The 27,474-nt window shown below is 38.1% G+C and overlaps 1 protein-coding gene across 1 annotated transcript; it reads right to left on the bottom strand.

The window, feature by feature from the left end:
* Nucleotides 1–1,876: 1,876 nt before the first annotated feature.
* LOC134793920 (cytochrome P450 4V2-like) lies at nt 1,877–10,955 on the bottom strand. Its single transcript, XM_063765635.1, has 9 exons — nt 10,799–10,955; nt 7,637–7,750; nt 5,819–6,016; nt 5,163–5,359; nt 4,718–4,772; nt 4,019–4,226; nt 3,502–3,653; nt 2,629–2,808; nt 1,877–2,046 (listed from the first exon to the last, which is right to left on the bottom strand). The coding sequence occupies exons 1-9, from the start codon at nt 10,953–10,955 to the stop codon at nt 1,877–1,879; spliced, it is 1,431 nt and encodes a 476-aa protein (XP_063621705.1).
* Between the last annotated feature and the right edge of the window lie 16,519 nt (nt 10,956–27,474).

Below are 27,474 nucleotides of genomic sequence, written 5' to 3' on the forward strand. Positions count from 1 at the left end.
GTCTAAACCGAAGTGGTAAAAGATCGGATGCTAATTATCCGATCTTAAATTCTCAGGGATGCTCAAACTTTATTCGTGTCACCACTTTTTCTAATTAAATTAGGTATTAGGTAAATGTGATTAATAGATATTAAATCACTATAAAGCTCCCAAATCATCTTGTATTGATCTCTACACTTAACTAAGTAACGCCACATACTTAAATGATCTCTTATACTTAATCAAATATGTTTATAAATAATAAAAACGCAGACTGATTAAAAATTGGGTTTATTCATTTCTCCACTTTCATATTAATTTAGCCTTAAATCTTCTTTTATCACCTTTTTTCAACCTACCACGCTTATGGTGTCAATGAACCCACATGGTTCATTGACCCTACATGGGTTCATTGACCCCACATCTAAAGTTTGACAACCATAATTTCTTGAATATTGAGCGCATGGTGTAAGATCGGACGGAAAAAATGCAAAAAAATAAAAATTTGGTCGGATATGATAGCCCGAATTACTGCTAGGCCAATTCTTCTATATATTAATCAGTGGATAAAACCGGTTATTTTGCTATAAAACTCTTTGGTACCGTCAATAGGGCCGAACTTAATAGGCCCGTCCGTTCTTACACCACCAGGTAAAAAAATAATGTTGTCAATTTATTTTGTTTCCTATATTTAAACACTCATTACACGCTCATTATAGCGTCTAGAAACATAATAAATTCAATTATATAGAGCATTTCATTATTATCAATTCTGTATTTGAATCATGTCCGTACCCTATCCACAAGCAGAGAAAAAAAATAAAATCTAACATCATCTCAACCCGCCTAAAAACGTCCGAAACTTTGCCGAACTTCACCTTATTTCATGTATTGCTATTAATATCGTTCGATATCATTACCATATATGTATTCAACCAACGAAATTTATATAGGTACCTACTTAAACAGAAAAAATAAAACTATATTTTTACTGAGTTAATATGTATTTCGATTTGTGTTGTTTTTAAGTAGATATACTTACACAAATTTATAAAATATAAACTGAAATAGATGTCACATACGTAATAAATGTGATCAAGGTCTGAGTCTGTATTCGCTCAGACGCCATAACCACACTGGGTGCGTAGGCAACATGCCAATTGTTTACACTCCGTAGCGTAGCGTAATCGTCTCTCTCTATCACTCTTCCATATTAGACAGAGACATATCATTTCATTTCGTTCACCAACGGAGCGTAAACGATTGGCATGTTGGCTAAGCACTCTGCCACCTAAGATACGGCGGTACTGGTGAAATTTTTCGATGATATGCAATCTTTAAAGGCTTACCTACGGCGCTCTTTGGCCAACTCTGATTCTCATTATATACTCGTATCATACAGTAGGTACATACCTACCTTAAGCTGCGTATCCACTAGAGGCAAACTCAGGTCGAGCAGCCTCAACTTGAAGCAAACAGCCTCAGTTTGAGGCTGCTCGCTCTGAGGCAAATGCTCGAGGCACGTTGTGATCAGCTCGAGACGAATCGCCTCAGCTTGATCCGCAATGTGTGCAGTTTAAAGCCAAAACGCGTCGATCGTCTCCATCAAATGCACGGCTCGGACTGAGGCTCCTTTGAGAACGGTAAAAAAACCGACAAAATATGGCTCGGCTCGCGGCCACGAATTTGCTTCGTGTCGCGGCGAGCCTCAGGTTGAGCAAGCGTCTCCACTTGCGCGGCCTCGGGGCGAGGCAGCCGCTCGACCCGAGGCTGCCTCTAATGGATACGCGGCTACATATATCCATACATGCCATGTGTCGTTAGAAGTTATGGCGTCTAACGTGAATGCAAAAGGCGGTGGTTCCATCCCAGACCTAGGCACTGGAGCCTTACGTATTTATGCTAAAGATCTTCGGTGCCTGTGCTCAATCCTTAAGGTATAACCAGCAGAATCCTTCATCATGACGCGGAACTTGGCTCTCAGCTCGAGGGTCGAGGGTAGCAGCTGATAACGGCGGACCAGCCCTGACAATACAGTCTTCATTGACATCATAGCGTACGTTGACCCTGAAATCATGGTACAGTGAACTGCAAAATTGCATGGAGAAATTATGAATGAATTCATTCGTAAAGTCGCCATACACTTTTGCGGCTGATGATACAATCAAATCCAATATAATTTATAGGCAACTAAGGTCCAGAGCTTACATACTTACTAAGTTTCATAAAATAAAAGTTGTTGATACAAAATAACATAAAATTATAAAGTTAACTTACCAACACAAAAAAGCGCTATTGGCCTAGAGCTTACGACTTTCAATCCGGAGGTCGCGGGTTCAAACCCCGGCTCATACCAATGAGTTTTTCGGAACTTATGTACCTAACCCACCGAAAAGCAACTGGTAAACACGAAATGTCATTTGATGTTTACCAGTTGCTTTTCGGTGAAGGAAAACATCGTGTGGAAACCGGACTAATCCCAATAAGGCCTAGTTTCCCCTTCGGGTTGGTAGGTCAGATGGCAGTCGCTTTCGTAAAAACTAGTGCCTGCGTCAATTCTTGGGATTAGTTGTTGTCAAGCGGACCCCAGGCTCCCATGAGCCGTGGCAAAATGCCGGGATAACGCAAAGAAAAAGAAGAAGAACTTACCAACACAGTTCCTCAATGAGTAGCTGAAAGGCATGAACTGGGCGGGATGCTTCAAGGGTCCCTCCAGGAACCGCTCTGGTCTGAATACATCGGCATCTTCACCCCAGTATGCCGCGTTTCGGTGCATAGCGCAGAAGTTTACGAGGATACCCACTCCGTTCACCAACTTTGTGCCCGTTGCTGTAAAGATGAAGATAAAAGAATATTCGGAAGGTTGATTCGGTCCAAAGTATTATTTAAGTGAATTATCACTAAAACAATAGTGTTTTAACAATTTTTTATCGTTTCTACGGACAAAATATTTATATATATATTATATTTATATATTTAATTCATTGATAAATTTGTCATGCACTTTTGCGGCTGATGGTACATACAATGTTTCACAATCACAACTTGTATGAACGAAAGTGAATGTTAGGAGATAGATAACTATGCTTCAGTACCGCTTGTAACAGCTTTCCTTCTTGTACCATACAACATTTATTTTGATACTGTGACAAACAATGAGATTTTAATTGGTGATAGATTACTGTTTTATGTCATTTAACTGTGGTAACTTTTAATCTGACGAAAGATACATACGCAGTTCCACGTCGTTTAGAACTTCCCTCACAACTACCGCGACGGCTGGGTAAGTCCTCAGGGTCTCTTTTATTACGGCCTCTAGATATTTTGACGGGGCAGGTCTTGTAAAGTAACCTGTAATCTGCCGAAAGATACATACGTAGTTCCACGTCGTTTAGAACTTCCCTCACAACTACCGGGACAGCTGGGTAAGTCCTTAAGGTGTCTTGTATTACCGCATCTATCTAGATATTTAGACGGGGCAGATCTTAAACTGTAACTTTTAATCTGATGAAAGATACATACGCAGTTCCACGTCGTTTAGAACTTCCCTCACAACTACCGGGACGGCTGGGTAAGTCCTCAGGGTCTCTTTTATCACGGCCTCTAGATATTTTAGACGGGTCAGGTCTTGCACTGTTGCTGGGCGGTCGCTATCGCCAAATACTTCTTGTAATCTGTAATATTATTATGTATTATCTATTGAAAATAGTTATTTGTTATACAAAGTTGGCAAAGTTGTAGGTAGTTTAACTTCTTGAATGTTAATAGGTACCTGAGCAAGAGAAAGATAGCAAAATTTCTAAAAATTTATATTTTGACTTGTTCCCTAAGTTTTAAGTTTGCTGTTAAAAAAATAATTAGGTAAGGTGGTGGTACTGGCGCTCGACGCGGTCCCAGTACATGTCATCTTGAAACTTTAGTCATTGTTAATAGAGGTGACAGCAGCAGGACATGTGTTTAATGACAGTGATAATAATTTCTCCAAACAATAATGTTTTGAATCCCTGAATGTTTGTATACATTATTTAGCACCACTCACTCTTGATGCACCTTCTCCTGAACCTCAGGATACCTAGACATCATCACCGCCGTATAAGCAGCACCGACAGCAGATGTATCCGTGCCAGCTAAGATGATGACCAGGACCTCTTCACGTAACTCCAGTTCTGTGTAACCTTGAGGTCCACCCGAGGATTCTATCAGCATCTCGAGGAAGGTACGCATTTCTGGCTCTGAAAAAACAAATGCTAGTCGAGAAGACAAATAAAAAAAGGGAGGCTTGATTAAGCCTTCTGCTTTCAGGAAATCGGTAAAATTGTAGCCAGCATTGAGGATGACCCGGGCAGACGCGTCCGACATGTCGTTTTTTATGACGGCTGACCAGTGATCAAGTGATGTGATGCTTTCCATAGAAAACGAAACGCCGGAAGCTCCGGACCGGCCCCCGCCCGGTCTATTGTGAGTCATCCTTTAGGTGACATTCAAATATATTAATTTTTAAAGGTAACAGTAATTTTAACAATATTTGTTAATCATCAGGTCACACCCAAAACTCAATAATTACTACCACCAAATATCAGAGCCATAGTCAACCGTACTTACTAGGAACAAAACAAGTTTGTTTTTTGTTTAATTGTTTTTTTTTGCAATTAATTTATGATATTGATCAAGGTCGACATTTATGTGCTACATAAAAGTCATAAAATGAATATGAAATGAATTCTAAATGAAAACTTACTCTTCGTTCCGTCATTACCCCGAGTCGATAGTTCCTTCCGCTTCTCTTTAATTAACTGTAAGAAACAAATGATCAAATACCTAATAGAGGTAAATTGACAAGAATGCAAAAATAAGACTCAACATCAAGATATCAAAACTGCGCGCCTGACAGAGAATACTGACTTTTGCGCTGTTTGTGTGGTTTGTTTTTATAATACCTATAAGATTCCTATAAGTAGAAGAGCAGGCGCTTAGAAACCCGCAGTTATGAAATGGTTTATCTCTCCTTAGTAGACTATTTGTCTGTCAGGTAAATTTAAGAGGATCTCTAAAAGACATATCTGTGTATCATCCCTAATTCACACGAAAATGTTCTGAATCTGCTTGATCTTTCTATTCTAATTTTTAAACATCTTTATAACTTAAAATACTTAATACCTCTTTTCTAATTAAAATATTAATACCTCATCAACAAACCGAAACATTAGATCCCTCTTAGCAACAAATGTTTTATATCTCGACAATCGTTCATATATGCAGTCCAGATACAACCAAGGACAGCTAAGCCGTTCTGACATAAGATGCAGTGTTATTTCAAAAGCCTCTAAAAACGGATGGTCTGATTGCTGCTGAGAGTTCAAGTCGACACCCAAGCTGGTTTCTGGAAATAAAATAAGTAGAAAATATTTTGGTATGAGCATAAAAAAATCAAGTGACCCCCTTTACTTAATTTGTGTGCTGACTCTCAAGCATGCTATGTTTAAATCCGACGCCACACCAAGATGCAAGCTAAAATGGAGTTGGGCGGGACATGTTGCTAGGCATAGTGATATGTGGACCAAAATGTTAACGGTTTGCTGGCCGCTTTCGGATGAAAGGAGCGCCTGGCATTCGCTGGGTCGTTGGTTGGACGACATTCGGAATATTGCGGATCACTTCAGGATGAAATTAGGTCGCTAGTAGAGAGGACTATGCTCAGCAGTGGGTGATAAAGGGCTGATATGACGATGATATTATGCATTCAAGGTTATCTGCTTTCACCCAAATGGGACCACACTTTTTAAACTGTTACGGCTCGGAGCTGTACTAAATGATGATGCGGTATATCTTAATAACTTACTACAAATAGCATCAAATGTGTAAGTCGTAATATATTTCCAGAAGGAAAAGTCTCCATTGCCGGCCTCTCTTGCCAGTTGCTGCACCATAATCTCACTCTGCTCGGCGAAGATAGGCACAAAGCAATTCAGGTTCTTTATGCTGAAGATTGGCGCGAGGATCTTGCGACGAGGACGCCAAATGCTTACTGGAATAAATGAAAAATAAAAATAAAGCATTCGTTACCACTATAAGGTAGTAGGTAGTTACGAGGTAGATACTAACCTACCTATTCAATTTACGTACTAACTACGGATTGTTCGATTTTAAGTATTTTAGGTACCATCGCCCACACTGATAACTGACAGGTCATAAACCTTATTACAATAGGCATAAGGCCCACCGATGGACAGTTAAGAGTGTTGCTGTTTGTAGGTGTCTATTAGTAAAATTTTACACCAATCGGGTAAATAAACAAGGATATTTTCCTTCAAATATTATTATTCTGAGCACAACTTGCACTTAACGGAAGTGTTCTTAATTGTGTTTGTGAACTGTCAATACTTTGTTGCGGCTTTTCTTAGAACAAGGACCAGAGAGACATTCGAACTTATTCGACAAGCGACGTTTGACGTATCGTGTTGATCTCCCTTGTTGATGTGGGAAAAATTGTGTTATCGAATACGTACAATGTCAAAATTTGACATTAGCTATCCACAGTTAGGTGACAACCAAACCAAACGGAACCAGCCATTAGATAAGATAAGATAATGATTTATTTGCTTAAACATGGTACATAAGTTGACATAATTGGTATAAGTAGGCAGTATCACATGTTTAGCCAAGGGCAGCATGCAAATATTGATCTTAAAATTAAACTATTTACATTATGTACATTAACAATCAATTATTTACATTACATCCATTTTCCATTTTCCATTATAAACCGTATAGTAGTAACAAAACAATGTTGACTTTGGTTTATTTTCTTTATGACTTTGGGTTGTACCAAATGATCATTATTATCCACTGTTGATCGAATCAACATTTGATAGAATAAAAATCAAGTGTTGATTTGATGCAGAAATCTGACAGTTCTACGTGTCGAATTTGGCCCCTTGTCATTATTTTATTTCAATTTTGATATTCATATCATATTAATTTCAGAGCGCTTGTAAATCTATTAAGGTCAAAGTGGCGGAAACCATCTATCAGGTAAAGACCGTATGAAGGGATATAATTATGTTCTTACGTCGCATCTAACTCTTGAGTTTGTACCTAGTTTATTAATTCGTGGTTTGTACACACACTCCACTTACATAAGGTCCATAGAGCAAAAGCAAAGTTCTTGCTTGCTGACTGTGTTTGAGCGACGTACGTATACTCATACAAGAGTTCTTGATCTGTGGTGACGGTCTACCAAATAAATAAAAAAATGCCGGTCTTCTCCACATAAAGCCAATATGGAGAAGACCAGCATATGTTTTTTTACCTATATTGGTGCAAGCAAATTTCAAATCATGATCAAATTAAGTTCGAATTCTGCATTTATTTAGTTAAGTTAGGATGTGAACGTTTGCAGTCAAAGTTAAATATTAGATGGTAAATTTATGAATGGTTTTGTTTAAAATTAATGTAAATTGATGTGATACATCCGTACAAATATTTTGAGAACTAATATGTATTATGCAAAGGTATATGCGTTTTGTCCTTATTCGCATTTGTTCACATGAATAATTCTTTACTAAATGAATTCTGCATAGCTGCATTATTCTGTCCTCTTGAGTACCAAAAGCAATTATTTTATTTTTGAATGTTTTTTTATTAAAATTCTACTAACCTGGAGCAAATATGTTTCCGTTGCCCACGAGTTTTCTTATGAATTTCATGGTAGTGTCGTCTTTATCCAGACAAGACTTTAACACTACTTCTGCAACGACAGGATCGGATATTACTGTAAAAGAAATGAAGATAGAATATAACAGAAATGTGGATAAGGGTTCAGCCAGCCATCACAGGAGATACTATTAAGTAAATTTAAGTGCTGATCACAACAGCAAATATAAAATATTTGTTTTAAGTTCAATCTGTGTAAGATCTGTACCTATATTTGCAGCTCCTAATAGTTAATCTATTTTATATATTTTTTTTCTGGCTATGTGTATATAATTTCTGTCTGCTGTCTTTGCATCGTTGTTGTTATCCTTTTCGTTTTCTTTGTTTTTCTTTTTTTTGTCCTCTGTATTATGTGTGTTTTATCGAATAAATGACTTTATATTCTATTCTTATGTTTTTTTTTATTATATACCTAGGAGGCAAATGATCAGACGAGTCACCTGATGGCAAGCACCGCCACCCATGGACATCTGCAACACGAGAGGGGTTGCAAGTACGTTGCCGGACTTTAAGATAAGCGTACGCTCATTTCTTGACCCTGGTTTTGATATTATGCCTCTTTGATCTCTCTTTAAAACTAGTTATATGTATATGCATATTTGGTTAAGATATATTACAAAATAGTTATGCATTTAATCAACCATTTACTAGTTAACAAGAATAATACCGATGCAACTTACCAACATACAATTTATTCACCATCCATACTGAGGTCATACCACCAAATTTGACTGATACTTTACCCAGCTTTTGTATCAATTCCATTCGATCTGAAATGTATAGAGTTAGACCAAGATAAGTCTGCAACGATTTTGATAGAACACGCAGTGCAAGTGTTATTTATACGCCATAATTTCATAGAAGTTTGACGTTTAAAATAACACTTGCACTGCGTTTGCTATCTCGTTGCAGACTTGTCTTGGTCTAACCGTAATATTATAATTGTAATTCAAGAACATGATAAACCAAAAATCAAAATGAATAAAACCCCCTGGGAATGAATCAGCATCTTTTGTATTCGCGGCAGATGACATAATTACATCAAAACACGAATAAAATATTTAATAATTGTATTTATGAATTGGTAAACACTAATGACCTTGCCCTGCATGCCGAAGATCTAATGAGTGATGAAATGAAAAAAAATCTAAAATTGTTGTGACAGAATATACATATTTATGAGTAATTTAAATTTCACGGGAAACGATTGAGAAATTTGACCCGCCGGCGTATTATGGATGGTTTTATCTACGTGATAAAATACTGTCTTTTTAACACCGCGGAATAGACAGTGACGGACACCGTTTTATCGCGCTGTCACGTAGACAAGAACGACCATCAAATCCGTAGTTACTGTAAAGGAGAACCGCCGGACAGCCGGACATCCGGAAGAATTTTTGCTCAAGCTGAAACTCGCTCGTCCTTCGTGCTCGCATGGTCAATAATTTGGGAATTTTACAAGTCAGTCGCCTTTTTCCCTGTAACTAATATTAAAATGGAGAAAGTTTCCGTCTTTTCAGAAGTTTAAAGTTACTTAATAGTAAGAGATCCCACATATATGGTCGACCTTCACCAATCTGTCTGACGGATGAAACTATGAAAATATGAAAGAAAATATGTTCCAGAACATAAATAAATATGGTTGCTTAAAGAAATATGGTCAAGGCTATTTTTAATAAATTTATGAAAATAATTTTTTTTCGGCAAATTTCACCGATTTGTCTGACGAACGAAATAAGTTTCAATTGAAAGTATATAACTTGTACAACAATAATCAACTAGGTTGCGTATCTTTTTCCGGTCACTATTAGGTGGTTGCCATGTTTAAAGAGGTGATTTTATATCGATAATTGCACTCATCTGTCTGCCGCTTGAATTATACATGAAAATGATGGTAAATTTATTGCAAATACAATGGTATAGGGTTGCTTGCGAAAACCTGGTCACAAATAAGGGTTGCCAGGCTTTTAATTAAAATAAGAAGGGAAGACTTTTAGCGATAACTCATAAACGGCTTAACTGATCAAGTTTGTTTTAATTTTATTTGATTAAGTTTTTTAAGCACTATTTTCATGATTTTTTCCATATTTTTTGGACAGATGGTTCAAAAGTTAGAAGGAAAAACCTTTTTTTTTTCTCTTTCTAAACGATTATTTCCGAAATGATTCACTTTATCAAGAAATGTTGTTTAAAGACCCATGTCGAGCGTTTTTCGACTTAAAATACGTGAGTGACCCGTTTTTAATATATTTAATATAACTAAACACAACTTGATAGCTAAGAGAATAAGAGTGTGTGCAAGATTTTATGAACACCTCACTCGCTCAACTTTGTATGTGATTGTGTTGCTGCTGAGTGTTTACAGATCAAAACGTAAATATTTTGACATAATGTTTCTTTACGAAATTGAGGACTAAATGTAGACGTTCACAGGGACGCATCACACGCATCGGACGCATCGCACGCAATGGACCAGTGCACGCACTTCCGTGACTTTCTAATCTTTCTATACAAAGAATAGCGGCGCGATTCTGGAAATGAATTAGAGATTCACTAGATATGAAATAGTAAAGATATGTGACGTTCCACGGCAAAATACCATTGCCCCGGCTGAATATTGGGGTGGCGTTAATAATAGCGTAAGCGCCAGCCGCCATAAGGTACCTTTTGCCGTGGAACGTCACATATCACTACTATTTCAAATAGAGTGAATCTCTAATTCCTATCCCGAATCGCGCCGTAGGTACTAAAATCCGTTGCGTGCGATGCGTCCGATACGTGCGGATCAGTGGAGGCACTACTTGTGTGACTTTCTATACAAAGAGTATTAAAATCCGTTGCGTGCAATGCGCATTTACGATGCTTGCGATGTGGCCGTGTGGATATCTACCTTAAACCGAGATTTCAGATTTTAATTAATGATCGTGAAACGTTCCGACACACGCATCGTTACACTTTTAACCTCGATAACTGCATAAATCCTAGTATTACTCAAAACATTAAGCATTCACGGTCTTGTAGTTAAGATACATAATTACATATCAGGATGATAATACCAATATAATTTTCCCACTGTTTATTGTTTTATCCACTGTAAAGAACATACCTTCATCACTACCAGCGAACAAATGCGCGTGACCAATCAGCGGCAATCCAGGCAGACCACAAGGCACTTCCCTACTAACCCTGTGTATCCTACGCCTTTGCCACCTTGAATACACGGTCCAAAGGCCCGTGGCAACCAGCACGAGTATCCACAACATTTTGTAAACGTCTGTTGAGTTCTAGCGCTGAAATAACTTTGATGGGTCAATGTTGGAACAATCTCTTACAAAGATGTCGAAGCGAAGCAGAATATTTAAAGTACGATTTACATTGACCGAGTCAAGCTGAATCGGCTGGCGGTGCATCAAAAATTCAAAACCGACACATTGATTAGTATCAGTGGTTCTGTGAGCTAAAGAGTGTAGACCTCGCGAGCATTATCATAAAACTGAATAAATGTATGGCTCCGCCATTTTGAAAAAAATCCTAAAATCTCTTAAAGAAGATGCTTGCAAAATTTCACGAGAATCGGTTGAGAATTGCGACCTGTAGAGGAGAACATCCGGACATACAAAAGCATTTTTGCCTAAGTTGAAACGGAGACCTTCGCTAACGCTCGATCAATTAAAAGAGCTGGCCCTATGTTGTTGCTCTCCATTTTAGCCTATTTTGGGCTTTCGTCTTCACTTCCTGGGGTGAGTGGCTACATCGCCATTTTATCACCTGTGTCATGTTCTCATGTATGATATTCTGGGTCTTCCTCTTATTTTCTCAGTCTTGCCCGCCATAATGCTATAAACCGAGGTCATCATCAAATTTTACTGTCGACGTTTCTGTGCTATTTTTCACTCTTTCATTCCTACAGGTCAGAGGGAGTAAGACGAATAAGGCTATCAAATATCACTTCTTAAGGCCAGCGCAAACCGGCGGAGCGCAGCGCAGATCACTGAGGAGGATTTACGCCACGCAGCGCACACCGGCGAGGTAAAATCCCCCGCGCAGCCCGAGCGCTGGCGGCCGGCGCACCAGGGAGCACTTCGGCGCAGGCCGGGGGATGCCGCGGCATGCCGCCGCGTGTACTCTATCACAAGGGATTAGTGACTAGTGTGCACGAGTTCTCCCCCGTCGTCCCGGCACTACTCCGGCGCACTCGGGAGGCCTCGGCGCATGCCGGGGGATGCCGCGGCATGCCGGCGCCTACCGCCGCGGTATCCTCTAACGTGCTCCTCGATGCCGCGGAGTAACAATCCTCCGAGATGCTCCGAGGTCGGTCTCAAAGCATCTAAATTTATACCGGAAGGTAATTGAAATAGAGAAGAAAATACTTACTTACTCCGTTGGCTCAGCGACCCAAAATGAGACTTGGCCTCCGGCACAAGACAGCGCCACTTTTCTCGGTCCTGTGCGACCTCTCGCCAATTGCTGACTCGAAGTTCGCGCAGGTCCGCCTCCACCATGTCGCACCAGCGATATCTGGGGCGTCCGATAGGACGTCAATCAATCAATCAATCAAAAATATACTTTATTCATGTAGGCCTAGCAACAAGCTCTTCCTGCTGGACGGCCCAGGTATGCTCTTTTCACGATCCGATCTTCATCCATTCTCTCAAGGTGGCCCAACCAACGGAGTCTGTGAGCTTTAGTCTCTCCCATGATGTTAGGTTCAGCCACTAGGTTTTCGATTTCACGGTTCGTAAGGACTGACCAGCTTCCGTCCGGTCTTTAAAAAAAAAAAAAAGAGAAGAAAATACATTATTAATTTTAAAGTGACCTGCGCTGCGCTCCGCCGGTTTGCGCAGGCCTTAATACCGTGCGATTAAAGTAGGTAGAAACATATACCGGGTGTGGCATGTAACACGAGCAAATACTTAAAACATAGATCGTACTCCTCAAACGGTGACACTTTTGTTCAACAACTTTTAAAAATTATGAAGTATTTAGACTCCTTATTTTTCATATAAAATAAATATTATCTTCAATGGACGCCATCGCCACGCCATATATCATTGTGATTGACGTTGCTTGTCACGCCTTAAACATAACAAAATTCGCAATACATTGCGTCTTAGAATAAACTTTAAAGTGTATTAAAAATTAAACCACAAGTTATTTTTAAAAGTCTCTGAACAAATGTTGGTCAGTATGAGGAGTACAGCCTACAGTTTAATTTTTTGCTCATATTACAGGCCACACCCGGTATATAGGTAAAATACAGAAAATTGGCCAGTGTCATAATTTATGGCTCATAAACTTACAAGTTAATCACTGTAAACAATAACGCCATAGACAACCCGTGAAAGCAGCCGAGATCAGCCATCTATCTCCATGAGGAGTCACCCGGGTGCCAAGGTACGTAATCTCATTTGAACCATCTTTGACCTTAGCAATTCCTTTGGCGAATTCCTTCCGGCGCGGTTCATATGAATCGTCCATAAGTATGCTATACAATTATTTATATTGCTAATTCCTCTCAAGAACAACCAATTGAACCAATAACAATCAGCTTGAGGGAATAATTACAGCCTTATCAAGGAATCTAACACGTAAAATGTATTTAAATTCTAATAATACTTCTAGCCCTGCGGCCCTGGACAATTATAGTAAAGTTTTTATGATTTTCCTCAGTCAGTCGGGTCAAGTTTAAAGATATAATTTCAGATTAGCCCATATCTTGATCAATGGTAAATTTCATTTATATTTAAATTAAACTTCTTAAAGTACTTAGGAGCTCGATACAGATTTTAATATCTTGATCTGAAACTGTTATGGAATATACCTTTCATATTTAAAAATAATATATGTCCCTATCCCTTTCGGCAATTTAGGGTTGTCAAAATTTTCAAAAAAAAAAAAAAAAATATATGTCTTCCATCTTTATGAGGAATTATCAAACATTTATTTACATACAATATATATACAGTGGTACTACTAAACGAAATTAATAACTAGCTTAAATCTAAAATAGGCCCTTGAGGCATTGTACCAAGGATGCTGGCGGCATTTCCTCGCTGTATCGCAATGCTGATACGTTGTGCGAGGTACCCGCCAGCTCTTCGGTCACCAAGTTACGTCAACCAGACGCTTCGCGATTTCTGCGTACAACTTATGCGCGCTGGGACCCCATGGACCTAGAGTTTCAACTCCAAATGGTACAAAATGGTACTCTCTACCGAGGCTCTTATATTTGTTACGTTTTCGAATTTCGGCGCTTTCCGCCGCTCCGCCCGCTTTTACAGTAGTCCGTTGGAGGTGGGAGGAGTTGACATTCGGCAATCCATCTTAGCTATTTGTAAAGTCCTTCTATCACTTTACTAAAAGGGGCCCACAGATTACCAGTTCGCCGGACGACAGCCTGTCAGTTAGTCGCAAAAGGTGACAGTTCCGAACAACCGACAGGCTGATATCGTCCGGCGAAGTGGTAATCTGTGGGCTCCTTATTTAAAGCACGCTTTTGACATTGGCGATACCATCTTAGAAGGAAGACATTAAAAAATATAATTGTGATGGTGAGGTCCAAGTGACTGGCTCTACAGTTTCAACCGACTATTAAACGGAGATTCTGTAAGAAAAAAAAAACCGCGCAAGTGCGAGTCGGACTCGCGCACGAAGGGTTCCGTACCATAATGCAAAAAAAAAACGAAAAAAAAAAGCAAAAAAAAAACGGTCACCCATCCAAGTACTGACCACTCCCGACGTTGCTTAACTTTGGTTAAAAATCACGTTTATTGTATGGGGGCCCCATTTAAATCTTTATTTTATTCTGTTTTTAGTATTTGTTGTTATAGCGGCAACAGAAATACATCATCCGTGAAAATTTCAACTGTCTAGCTATCACGGTTCATGAGATACAGCCTGGTGACAGACAGACGGACGGACGGACGGACGGACGGACGGACGGACGGACAGCGAAGTCTTAGTAATAGGGTCCCGTTTTACCCTTTGGGTACGGAACCCTAAAAAGTCTGATTATATTCTTCACATTTGCCTTGTAAATGTATGTAATGTGTAAAATGTTAATGTAGTGTATAACGCATAAGAGAACTCAAGGATTCTAACGAAATCGCAAGAATGGAAACATAATTATATCATTACAATAGGGAACGTAATCGGAAATATAGAATGACATTTCAATCAGAGCAATTCGTCACAAAGCACCACATTAAATATAGTTACAGATGTAATGCATGCAATTGTTATCCATCGTCTTTTATAATATCTGGATCTATGATTTTCAGTCTCCCCTAATGATTGAACGTAATTTGTTTCAAGACTTTCAAGGTTTACCAGTAGCGCCTAACCCGTCCGGTATAGCAAAATTTCATAGATCATACCTCAGCAATGTTTTTAAAATTAGGCATGTATAAATCAAATCCCGACTCACCACCAGGGAAGCCGAAGATCGGGCAAAGTGGACACGAAGGAGTCGGAAGGCGGACCCCGGGTCCTCGCGCCCCGCGCGGGGGCACAGCCGGGATTGACGCCAGGATGATGATGATGATGAAATCAAATCCCTTGTTTCCCAAGGGCATATTTGTTTAGATATGTTTATAATAAAAATCGGCAGAGGTGGTATCGCTAAGACAAAACTGTAGGTAAGTATTCTTTATTGTTTACTTAGCAACAACAAGGAATTTTAAAATATTACATTACAAAGAAAAAATTAATACGCAAAAATTACAAAATTATAGTCAGTAGCGACAAATTATCACAAAATTAAATTAACGTCATAACGTTAAAATCAATAAATAATAAATTATAGATTTTTAAGAGAAAAATAAAATAAAAAATCATAACACGCAATTTTGCGATCAATAGCTCAAATCCGAAAGTGTTTCACAATTTTATCTTAAGCGACCCTACCTCCTTGTATCTATCTGTTAACTCTGTAAGTATAACATAGGTATTGAGGCTAATATATACCTACCTACCTACACGTTTCAGGGGACTACAAAGTTCCCTGATTTCCTGTTGTTTTAGTACAATGATTTCCCTCCTGAATTCTGTATACCCACTGGTCATTATTACCCCCTTTTCCCCCTACTCCCCATGTCGCGAGAGCGTGCCTAGAATTCTAAAACTGCGCTTACAAAAAACCAATATAAAATTTCGTTTTCCAACACTTTTATGACTTGTAAATAAGGTTATATTTCGAATGGCGTAAAGAACGTAGTTTCGGAAACTAATTCGTGGTATTGATGCTTATGAGTATGAACTTAAGGTTCATTTTGGGACGGTTTTTATAAAATATAAGATGGATGTTAAGCAGAGGTCAGTTGTTTACCGGCTGGTATTTCACTGTGCGAATAAAACGGCTTAAGTGTATAGGATACTTATGGCTGTTACGTCATTTTGTGGTTAAAACAGCCCTGCAATCACAGGTCTTAAGGGACGGATATAAACAAGATGGTTCTTGGTTAACGTATCAACACTTTGCTACAGATAAACATTGTCGTATATCTCAGGACTGGTCTTACGGGCAATATGAATGGGGTAATGAATATGAATGGGGCCAGTACAGCGGTGTGACATCGCGTTATTGGCGGAATTGTCATATATTTTTGCTCTCTCTACCTTGATACTGGCTTAGTTCATTCGGTAATTAGGTATAATTTAAATGTTCATATTTAATTTATTTGACTAGGACTTGGTATGTGTGTTTTATTAATGAATTTATGATTAATTATTTAAATACTAAATTTTATTTGTAATTTGTTTTGTTATGGACTATTTGTCTGCAAATAACATATACTATTACATTATTCTTATCATTCGCAATTTTGACACGTTTTGTGCACAAATCTGCTACTTATTGGCACAATATTTACTGTGTTTTGTGCTGTCCCATTTCCCAATAAGTACCTATATTACTCGTATTTAGCATAATACCTATAAAATCACTAAGGTGCCAGCCTTTAGTGTAGAATAAATTGCCTACAGGCAGTTAATTGCACGTGAACCGCCGGATCACAGGCATGAAAGGGCTTTAATTAATGATTAGGTATTAAAGAGGCTCCCGGAATTTAGCACAGCTGTTTGGCCGATTCTGCACGTTTGATACGGTAATTTTATTAAGCAGATACGTCTGCGGGCGATTCTAGATATATTTTTTATATTAAAGGAAAATTCCAGCGCTTCAGGCAAGAGACTCGGAGTTTCTGAACTCAGGCCCGAATGGCCCGATAGCTGATGCGATAGGTCAGGCTTACGAAGGTCGAGGAGATCGTAAAGTATGTACGAGTTAAGTCCGGATTCATCCTGAGGGTCGTGAAGTTGGAATCTCGACACAGTGTGAATTTTAATTCTTTTATGCTGAGCGTTCCGACTGAACATCTAGCGACCTTCACCAAGGAGGAGTTTTGGCCGAAGGGTGTCAAGTTCCGGCGGTTCCGCGGCCGGCTCCCAGACACTGCGGGGTCGCGAACTGCATCGCAGCCATAATTGTGTGTTTTTAGTTTTAAGATATATTTTGTAATAATATGTATGCTAGTTTTAAGGTATCTATGGGCCAATAGTTGCCTGAAAATAAATGTTTTCATTTAATTTCATATTTTATAGCTGCGTCTTACGTAAGCGAACAACTCGCGAACGCGCCCAAGGCGTTCGCGTTCGCAACGAGATCGCCCACGTAGGACACTTCTATAGGTATCAAAGGATCGATTCACCCCCCGCCTCATCTCTTCGCTTCGCGCTCGCGTGTTGTTCGCCTACGTAGTACGCTGCGTTAGCTTACCATTATGCGTACGAATATTTCCATTCCTCCTTGTTTGTTTACACGCCTTACGGATCATTTTTAGACATAAGTAAGTTATATTTTGTTGCTGATTAGAGTAATGAGGCTTCTGGAATTTAGCATAACAGCTGTGGTAATTTCCAGAAGCCTGTTCGTATGTTCATTACGCATGCATCAATCAGCGTGAGCGATCGTCAAGGTCGTATCAAAATGAGATCCAAACCGTAACAGATGAGAACCGGCCTCCAGCTGTTAGGCATAAAGACTCCGGCAATCCGGGGTTTACGCGATCGGTATAAATAAGTGGGAATTAAACGGAACTCGATTCTTCGCGGGTTTTCCCGAAATATACTGGAATTGGAAAAAGAGGTTTTTGGGAGATATATTAAACGGGCCCCGGGATTCAAATTCAATTTATCGCGGTTTTAAGCCCTTGCTACACGGTCGCCAACAAGCCTTCAGACCGCGTGGCCTTGGTCCGTCCCGGACCGTGTAGTTGTTTCCAGCAAAATTTCTTTTGACCTCCGGACGTCCTTGGCATGCGAGCGCGCGCCAGCGACCGCGGTCTGAGCGGCCGGTCCGGGACCGTGTAGCCGCCCGTCGCCGACCGCACTAGGCCATTTCGCTTGGAGGACGCGCCGTGTGCGCTCGTGTGGTTAGCCATGCCATGGATACTCAGTAGCATTTCCAATAATAATTCATCAAATGAAAGCCTCTTCATTCTCAGAAAGTTATGTATGTCCCCGTAGCGTAGTCCAGCAAATTCATTAAGTTGAAATGACTCAACAAATGCCGTTTTTTGAGCCAGCGTTTCATCCATACCCTTTTCTTTTTTTACAAGCTTGCAATGTACCTAATGTGTATGTAACTATGTTTGTACGGGTCAAATCTTGCAAGTTAAATTAGACCCACTTTCTAGTTTCCGATGGAGTTGAAAATTTGCATACATACCATAGAGCTGATCTGATGATGGAGACAGGAGGTGGCCATAGGAACCCTGTGATAGAACAACGTGACTTAATTGTGTTTGGGGTTTTTAGAATTGCCTGTAGTATTAGTTGCCTGTGGAAAGAAAAGTACAGTCAGCGATAAAAGCTTCTACCAAAAATGATTTTTTTGCCAAAAAACTTATTTATTTGTCATTACACTAGTATGAGTAGGTTATGAAATTTGGCGCCCCGGCCAATAAGTTTTGCCGCCCCAGAAGTCAAGGAAGAAAAATAAAATGCAATCCGCCAGGGGCGGCCACACGCCACTGAGTAGGTACTAATGCCACGCCAACTTTCTGAAAGGTTAGGGGCCATTTTGTGCGCTTGCAATACGTGTTGTCCGTCCGCGAGTTCTGAACACACTGTGGTCTGCCACCGTCTAGCCATACAACTCAAACGGACCCACAGTCCAAGGTCAGACCAAGGTCAGACGGTCTGAAGGCTTGTCGGCGACCGTGTAGCAAGGGCTTTAGTCTTATTTTGATAGGACCTTGGTGATTGCTCATTCTGATTGGTGCATGCGAAATGAAGCGAAAGACGCGCCAACCGTAAAGACGATCGTTAAGGTCGTATCAAAACCATGAGAAATTGTGAAATCTGAAAATCGCTCCGAGTTATAGTGAGTATACACGTACAGTTAAAGTGTACTAGAAAGTCTTATTTTCTGATTGTACACTGATAAGCAGTGATCGTTAATTATCCAGCAAATTTTTTGTGCAGCATAGTAAAAATAAAGGATTTTCTTAATTTTTTTTCTAGGGAGACTATTGGTTTAGGTTAATATTACTGTTATTAACCCTAATTATCTATTCTACCTAGAGTAGGGCATACAGACGCTTTTAACCAACAATGCTGCACCAAAATTGTTGGAAAATTAACGATCACTGCCGATAAGTAATGCATAAAATTACAGGATAATTAAATAAATAATAAAATTAATATAATGCGACAATCTTACAGTAAGCTCAATGAGGCTTGTTTTATAAGGGTTCTAGTACTAGGCGACGATATATATAATAGGTATATAGATAAACAGTACTTAAATACATAGAAAACGAAAGCACAAATAAATGGCCATACCAGGATTTGAACCCGGGACCTCATGCTCACTAGGCAGGATCACTACTACCGACTAGGCTAGGAGGCCGCTAAGAGTATACCGGGTGTTGCTTGTAACACGAGCAAATAAATAAAACATATATTATACTCCTCAAACTATAAAACTTTTGTCAAACAACTTTTCAAAATTATGAATCCTTTTGACTTCCTCTTTTTCATACAAAATAAATATTGCCTTCAATGTACGCAGTGTGTTAGACGTTCCTTGTCACCAGACATTCTAAATTTCCCCTAAACCCTAATGATTAATTAGCGTTAATTACGTTAATATTAACCTTAATTTCCCATTTCAGTTGGTATTATCTATACCAACACCATCAAATAACCATCAAATATAAACCTTAAGGTTTTACGCAGTTTTGTATTAGCTTAAGTTTTTCACACAAAATTGCTAATAAGGTCAAAAGTCATGACCAAAAATTTCCGCAAAAAACAATTTTGCGCATTGTTTTTTTTTTGCGTCAGAAAACTAACCTTTTGTTTCGACAATGCTCCGTAGATAAATATCGTCATCATTTTCGAGGCCGATTCTCTAAGCAACAATTAGCGACTCACACTTAAGTGAGAATTAGTGGCGTGAAATTAATTTTGTGACATTAATTTTACCTACAGTTTCACGTGTAATTTAATATTTTCTTTTTAATATTCTCATTTTGTGAAAACAAATCAATTAAGTGTCTTGCGCGATTTTTGGGTGAAATTAGTGTCATGCAACTAATTTCGTAGTGTAAATGCGACGTGAAAACTAGTGTCGCGAACTTTCACGACACTTGCCTGCGCTGTGCGGACGTGTAGCTTCGATGGTGATGGGGCCACGGTCACTGCGATACTGTAAATTTCACGACACTAATTATTTCACGAAATTACTTTCGCTTATATCGAAACTACTTTCGTGAAACTGATTTCAACATGCATGACACTAATTTCGTAAAGGTGGGATCAGACGGTTCACTCGAATGAATGTTCATCTGAGTGAATGATTCATTTTTCTTTCATTGCATGTTCACACGGTGGTGGTGCTAAGATTATTCATTTTTCTTTTTCTTTTACTATGACGTCGAATGAAGTCGAAGAAGAAGTGGATTAATTTTTATTTTTGATCATTTAATAAAGATGTTAACAAGCAAAAAGCAAAGAAAACGTCCACGGTGGTGGATGCGAGCTTCGAATACATTGAGGAAACTAGGTAGGCATTGTAGATCCTGAATTGTATCGCAATCATTTGCGGATAAATTTAAGTAATTATGAAGAACTACTACCTACTATTAGTTGCATGAGCGGTGGCAGCATGGTTCCATTTTTATCGCCTGTCACTCTGCTCGTCACTTTCGCACTTACACACATTGTTAGAACTTGACAGGCATGGTAACAAGCGATAGAAATGCGACCGTGCTACCGCCGCAGTATATGTACCTACCTAGCCGAATAAATTTTCAAATTTTACTGCGATACCTTGCTACTAGCGATTGTTTTGGAACTCTGGAATATTTTTAGAGTAGGTACCTACAAATGCCATATCCTGCTTTTTCCAAGAAGTCTAGGTACTACCTACTACCCACAGGATTCAAGAAAATATGCAAAATCGGAATGAACAATCACTCTGCGTTCACACTTAATTTTTTGTTCATTCGGAGTGCGAGTGAATGATGCCGAATGAAAATATCCAACACTGTTTGATCATTTCACAAATGAATTAATTTTTCACTTTTGGTTCATTTTGTGTTAACACGTGTCACTTTGAGTGAAAGATGAATAATGAAAAATGAAAATGAACACAAAATGAACCGTCTGATTTCACCTTAATGTAAATCCCGCTTTAGAGTTGTGCCGTCCTCGAGACCGTTTTCCATTGCATATGGAAAATAATTCCCAAGCGAGCACGTTTTTCATACAAAACGGAGAACGTTCTCGACGAAGTCACAACTCTACTCACACTAATTGATGCTAAATCCCGACATTCAATCGAAGTTGCGCATTAATAAAAAAAAGACACTCTGAAATAGAATAACGCGATATTTAATATGAAAATTAAAGTTTAGAAATTTATTCAATAAAATACAATACAAAAATAAATTAAAAATACATAATTCAATAATAACTTAAGAATAGCTTAGGCCTAGTCAAAAAGTCCCCCCCGAGTCGTCCCTGGCGCAAAGCTACCCATCACACTAGCCGTAAAAATTAAAGTAAGTATATATATACATGTCTCGTAGGTAGGTACTGGATTTCGTTGCTTTTTTTTTAGAGGCATTAAACTTTTTTAGTTGCGCAATCCACAATAATACATACAAATACAAATACAAACGAAAAGGAAAGGTCGAAAGTATTAATTTATTTATGACCCATTTCTTACCTTGTCACAATGACAATCCCGAAAGTCGCTAGAGACCTCATACTATTGTCACTGTGACAAGGTACAAAATATGTGATAAATTGAAATCTTCGCCTATACATAATACAACAAAGTTATACAGGGTGACTTCAAATTGATAATACAAAACAGTTGATTAAGGGTCAGTTAGTGCAAAATAGTACAGGTACCACTTTAACCCCGTTGTTAAAATTAGCTGTATTTAATTATCGCTAATTTTCTAATAAAACTAATAATTAAAGTCCCGAAGTGTGGTTACCCCACATTAAATACCTAACTGTCATAACAGTCACTCTTATTTTCTTTGACAAGTGACAATTACTAATCAAAACATGTTTACTTCATAAATACTGTGGCTTTTGATTGATTAACCAAAGAGGAAAGTGTTTATTTGAAATCGTTTAAACTTCTTTGTTAATCACTATGTTAGGTTAACCATGTGAAGCCTAAAAAAATGGAGTAAATTAAAACTTAATAAAAATGACTTTTGACTATTTTAAAAGCATGAGGCTTTATTGAGGGGCTTAGTTTAGCGAATGTGTGTGTAAAACATTGATTTTGTGTTACCAATTTGAAGTCACCCTGTATAAAAACCAATCTTAACCAAAATTAAACTAAAACCTAAATCTAACAAACATAAACACAAACTGTCCGCAATACTCGCCCCGCGCCCCTCCAGACGCACATAATTTATTTTCCATCGTATTTTCTCGGAAACGTTCGTATTTGTCATGCTACATCGTCAACCTTTGTACTTTTTGTACCGAGACTGACTGAAATAGCAACACACGTTCGTACGTTTCCGTGAAAGTGCGATGGAAAATAATCATGCACTACATCTTTACCAGACATTGTCTGATAATATGTTACTCGAATGTTCATGTCAAATTTCATTGTTATGTTAATGTCGTTTTAAAACTGCTAATAAGATCAAAAGTCGTGACCGAAATTTTCCGCTATAACAATACGCGACATACGTCTGAAAACTAACGTTTTGTTTCAACATGTCAACAACAATCTGTAGGAAAACTCGTCATCTTCCGCCGGTCGTTATCGGCCGATTCTATTTTTACAAGCTTTTATTGAAATATTTTCTCAAAATAATTCAATTTGTTCTAATACTTCTAATAGCTTTTATAGAGCCTGTAGGCCAAGCACATGATAGGCGCGACAGTCTATCTCGCGGCGAGATACTGTATTAATTAAAGAGGGTCGGGTGTGCTATCATGTGCTAGCCCGGCTGGTAACGTTTTAAACCTCGCGAAGATACGACTTTTAAGGGGTCCACTGATTAACAGTCCGCCGGACGGTATCGGCCTGTCAGTTGTTCGGAACTGTCAAAATTTTGTTGTAACTGACAGGCCAATACCGTTCGGCGGACTGTTAATCAGTGGGCCCCTTTACACAGTGACCGAACGCCGGCCCCTGCGCGCAGAACAACACGACCGCCATAAACGGTATTGATACTTTCGCAACTTATATCTAACTTTATAACTTTAGTTGGGTTAAAATAAAACTTTCGATAAATTTGATATATTTAATATATAAATAATAATAATCGTTATTATATTTTATGTATTCATAAAGTACCTACATATAAATGTTCTGTACTTAAAGTAAAGTAAACTATTAAATTCTTTGACTGTAATTAATTAAATAATTATTAATTAATTACCTATAAATGTACTGTACAGTCAAAGAATTCAATTTCCGACCCATTTCGTACGTTGTCACAGTGACAATCAATATGAAAGTCGCTAAGAGACCTCATACTATACAGGGTGATTTCGGGGTCGTGTAGCAAGAGAACAAGACATCATACAGAATTCAAAGATGAGCCTAATGATGTTGTTAATTATTGTTTATCACCAATAATGATGATTATTTTTCAGATGACAAGTAGAAAAAAACATATATGCATACAATTTGGTCACCCTACTCAATGTGACGTCTTGTCGTTTTCCATACAACGTATGTCAGAAGTCATAGGGTGACCATGATTACTTAGTGTAAGATTAATTTCACTTGAAAAATAAGAAAATTTAAACTAATTATCTTTCAATCAAATTCTACCATATGATAATGAGGATCATTTACAGAGTCAGAAAAAGTGGTTTTGGATCACGACCCAAAAATCAGCCTGTATTGCCATGCCAATCGCTTACGCTCCGTAGCAATCGAAACGCAACTGTCACTGTCGCACTAATATGGAAGTGTGATAGAGAGACACAGCGTTTCGTTGTCGCAGCGACAGCGATTGTCACCTTGACTAGGTTGCTACGTTTTTGGTCCCGTAAAACCAGAGCCGTCTTAAATTATGCTGGGGCCCTTGGGCAAATAAAAATTTGGGGCCCTTTTTGAAAGTAAAGAAAGCCAATTAAACTAAAATTTTTCTACTATGATCGTCTATTTTTTATAGGTAATCAAATATATGTTACTGTCTGTCCTTCAGGGCCTTGGGCAAGGGCCCTGTGTGCCCTTATGGTAAAGACGGTACTGCGTAAATCCGGGCTATGCTGCTGACACAAGTCGAGGTCGTATCAAAAATGAAATTAAATTTATAATATAGTTTCAGAATCGGCCTGCTCGTCTTAGGTAAGTAATAAAATGGGAATGACTTCACGTTCATAATGATTCTAAGAAAGGTCAAGTGTCTAAAAACATAGTTTTCCAAGAATGCCTATTGTATTTGCTGACGTTATTTCAATTATGTGTTTTGCGTAAGTAGTTAACCTTTTGAATCCTTTTATTTCATGAAATAGTTATTTGTTACAATACAAGTGCGGATTCGCAAACGCTGTAGTAAACTATAATGAATTTGACCAATCACGTGCCGCCGCGATCAAGAGAAAAAACAAAACGATAGCTCAAATTAAATAAGTATTTATTTCATGTTGTACCTATAGCAGTGCTAGCTCTCCGTTATATCACGATTGTATAAATAGTACATTACGATACAAGTGAGAAAAATAGGAATTTCGAAACGAGTGGCGATAAATTAAAACACGACCGAAGGGAGGAAAATCGACACAATTTGCGAATTACCTACCTGTTCTCACATGTATCGTACAAAGTTTTCCAGTGCATTATGGCCCTTTAAATTTACGACATAGGCACGTAAAGTGCTAATTATCGCACTAGTGCGGTAAAGTAGCACGATAATAATTATATGTAGTGTACTGTAAATTATTATTATTACACAACTCTTGACCTATCTCAACAATAGGCACCCACGAAATCCACTAATGCTCTATAAGTACCTAGTATAAGTAAGAACCTATTTTCAAATGCACTGTAGAGCGTACTATAGTACCCAGTACCCGTATCTAATATACAATATATGTGTAGGTAGACCATACACCAATACTATAATATTATTACTATAAAGTAACTCTTCCAACTTAGCTATCTACGTTAAATGGTCTCTGCAAAACCGAAGCACACCTCGGACACTGGCGATCAAATGTATGAAACAAACGCGTTCCTTCCTACGCACACAGTCTAAGCTCGTGTAGGTGAACGCGTACCATGCTTGTGTGAGTGAGATTAAGACGTGCTACGGTTTCCGCCATTTTGTTGTCAAGTTCGATGACCTCAATGACTCAAAACTCATTGCGCGAATTAGGAAGAAATAAGAATCGTATTATGTTGTAAGGTGGGTATCTAAGCTCGATTTATACAATAGTTTCCTATTTTGAATCAGTATAAACGAAGTAACAAAATTCTTGTAAGGAAATTCAGGCCACCAAAATATTACGTAAGTTGAAAACATGATTTTTCATATAGATATATATTTGTTTAATATTTGAATATTTTACGTGGCCTCCGCTCTGCGCACCGCGTCGTCGCGTCCTTGCCAGCCGGTAACTGTGAGGTAACCGAGAGCGGGTGGGCGGCACTTTCAACGGGAGGCAGGGAGTGTCCATACTTTACGTTAGTACTATTTATTATACTGTGACCGAAGTGATTCCATAAGTGTTCCGTGAACAAAGTTTTGTACGGAGCGGAGTTCCGCAGTTTTCAGTTGAAAATAATGGTGCTTACTAAATATGTCACAAGAAAATGAGAATATAATTTAGTATGTTGCCCATAATTATTTTTAATGGTATATGCGAAGTTGGAATTTAAATAAGTTTTAATCATGTTAATTTAAATATTTACTACCTGACTAGGTATTATTTTAATAATTGCAGGGTAGACTATCGTTAAAAATATAGATGCATTTATTTTTCACCTTGAATAAAAGCGTATCCTGTTATAAAATATTTCGAGAAAGGTCACGAAGATTCCTACTACGTACTGGTATTATAAAAGCTTATAAAAGAGAAATTATCTTCGTCTGTCTGTATGTTACCTAACGCTTAATTCGATGAACAGATTTAGATGTGATTTGATATGGAGATAGTATTTATTAGTCTGTTCGAGAAACTGAAAACGGTGAAAAATAGTGATAATACTCCTAAAAATACGTCTGATACCTTATTAGATTCGTCATGATACCTATAAAAATGTATTCGAAGCGTGTATTAGCACACAAAAAATATAAAACGTTATAAACAAAAAAAGGGGGAAAAAAGTAGATATTTTTTATTTCCCCAATATCTCATAAAGTATTAATATTTAAGATACCATAATTAATATTAAAACAGAGGAGGATATTTCCAATCAAACATTCCATAGTTGCAGAACTGTATCTCCATTATTTATACTTTTTATTCAACGCTGAACACAGCCCTCCGCGCCTCATTTTCGAGAAACGCGCGCGGCGTGAAAAAACGATTACGTAATATTAAATATAATTTTAATAGTATTTTATGCAACCGTTGTTTAAGAGAGGTCAAAAAAGGCGAGTGGCGTGAGTAACAATTTGAGGCGAAGCCGAGAATTGTTAATAAAGATGCCACGAGTATTTTTTGACTCAGTTAAACAACGTTGCATACAATACTTTTTCTACGACCAAGCACTTACTTTGAAATAAAATTGTGAATTTAACAAATATTTTTAATTCAAGAAGTAGCAAAAATGGAGGGTACGGGCGGGAAAAGAATGAATGAACGAATGAAATAAAAAAAAATGTCTATGGTTTACTTATTTGTCAGAGATGACATTTAAAATACGGTTGGCAACACTGTATTACATTCAATATTTTTTAAGTGGTCATTACACGAAGTATCGTAAAATCGCCAAAAAGATACTGCGTGTATGCACGAATTCTTTTTTGGGGAATAGACTAAAGACTTGTCTTGACAACTATAAGGTAGGGTTTTAAAGGTGTGTGCACGACCCTTTAAATGACAAATAAAAGTACGGGAGTAGAAAAAGATACTAAATATGTTGAATTTGTTTTTAATTATGGTGTATTTAAAACATGTTAACAAATGTACTACTTGTATAAATTTATCTTAAAGTTATAACAAGTTATGCAATTGTTAATCAACATAATTTTCTCGAACATCCTTCTTTATTGAAAACGAAAAAAAAGTATAAATAACTATTTTAAAATTGTGTCGCTTTCTAGAGCCCTTTTC

This window comes from Cydia splendana, chromosome 9 (genome assembly GCF_910591565.1).
Source record: "Cydia splendana chromosome 9, ilCydSple1.2, whole genome shotgun sequence".
Lineage (NCBI taxonomy): Eukaryota > Metazoa > Arthropoda > Insecta > Lepidoptera > Tortricidae > Cydia > Cydia splendana.

What these genes read in the sequence shown, in the direction of transcription:
- LOC134793920 (XM_063765635.1), bottom strand. Translation starts at nt 10,955, where the DNA reads ATGTTGTGGATACTCGTGCTGGTTGCCACGGGCCTTTGGACCGTGTAT. An exon ending in CAGGAGAAGGTGCATCAAGA is followed by an intron (nt 3,654 to 4,018) that starts GTGAGTGGTGCT and finishes ATAATATTACAG; the next exon opens with ATTACAAGAAGTATTTGGCG. An exon ending in TCTAAACGACGTGGAACTGC is followed by an intron (nt 2,809 to 3,501) that starts GTATGTATCTTT and finishes TCATCTTTACAG; the next exon opens with CAACGGGCACAAAGTTGGTG.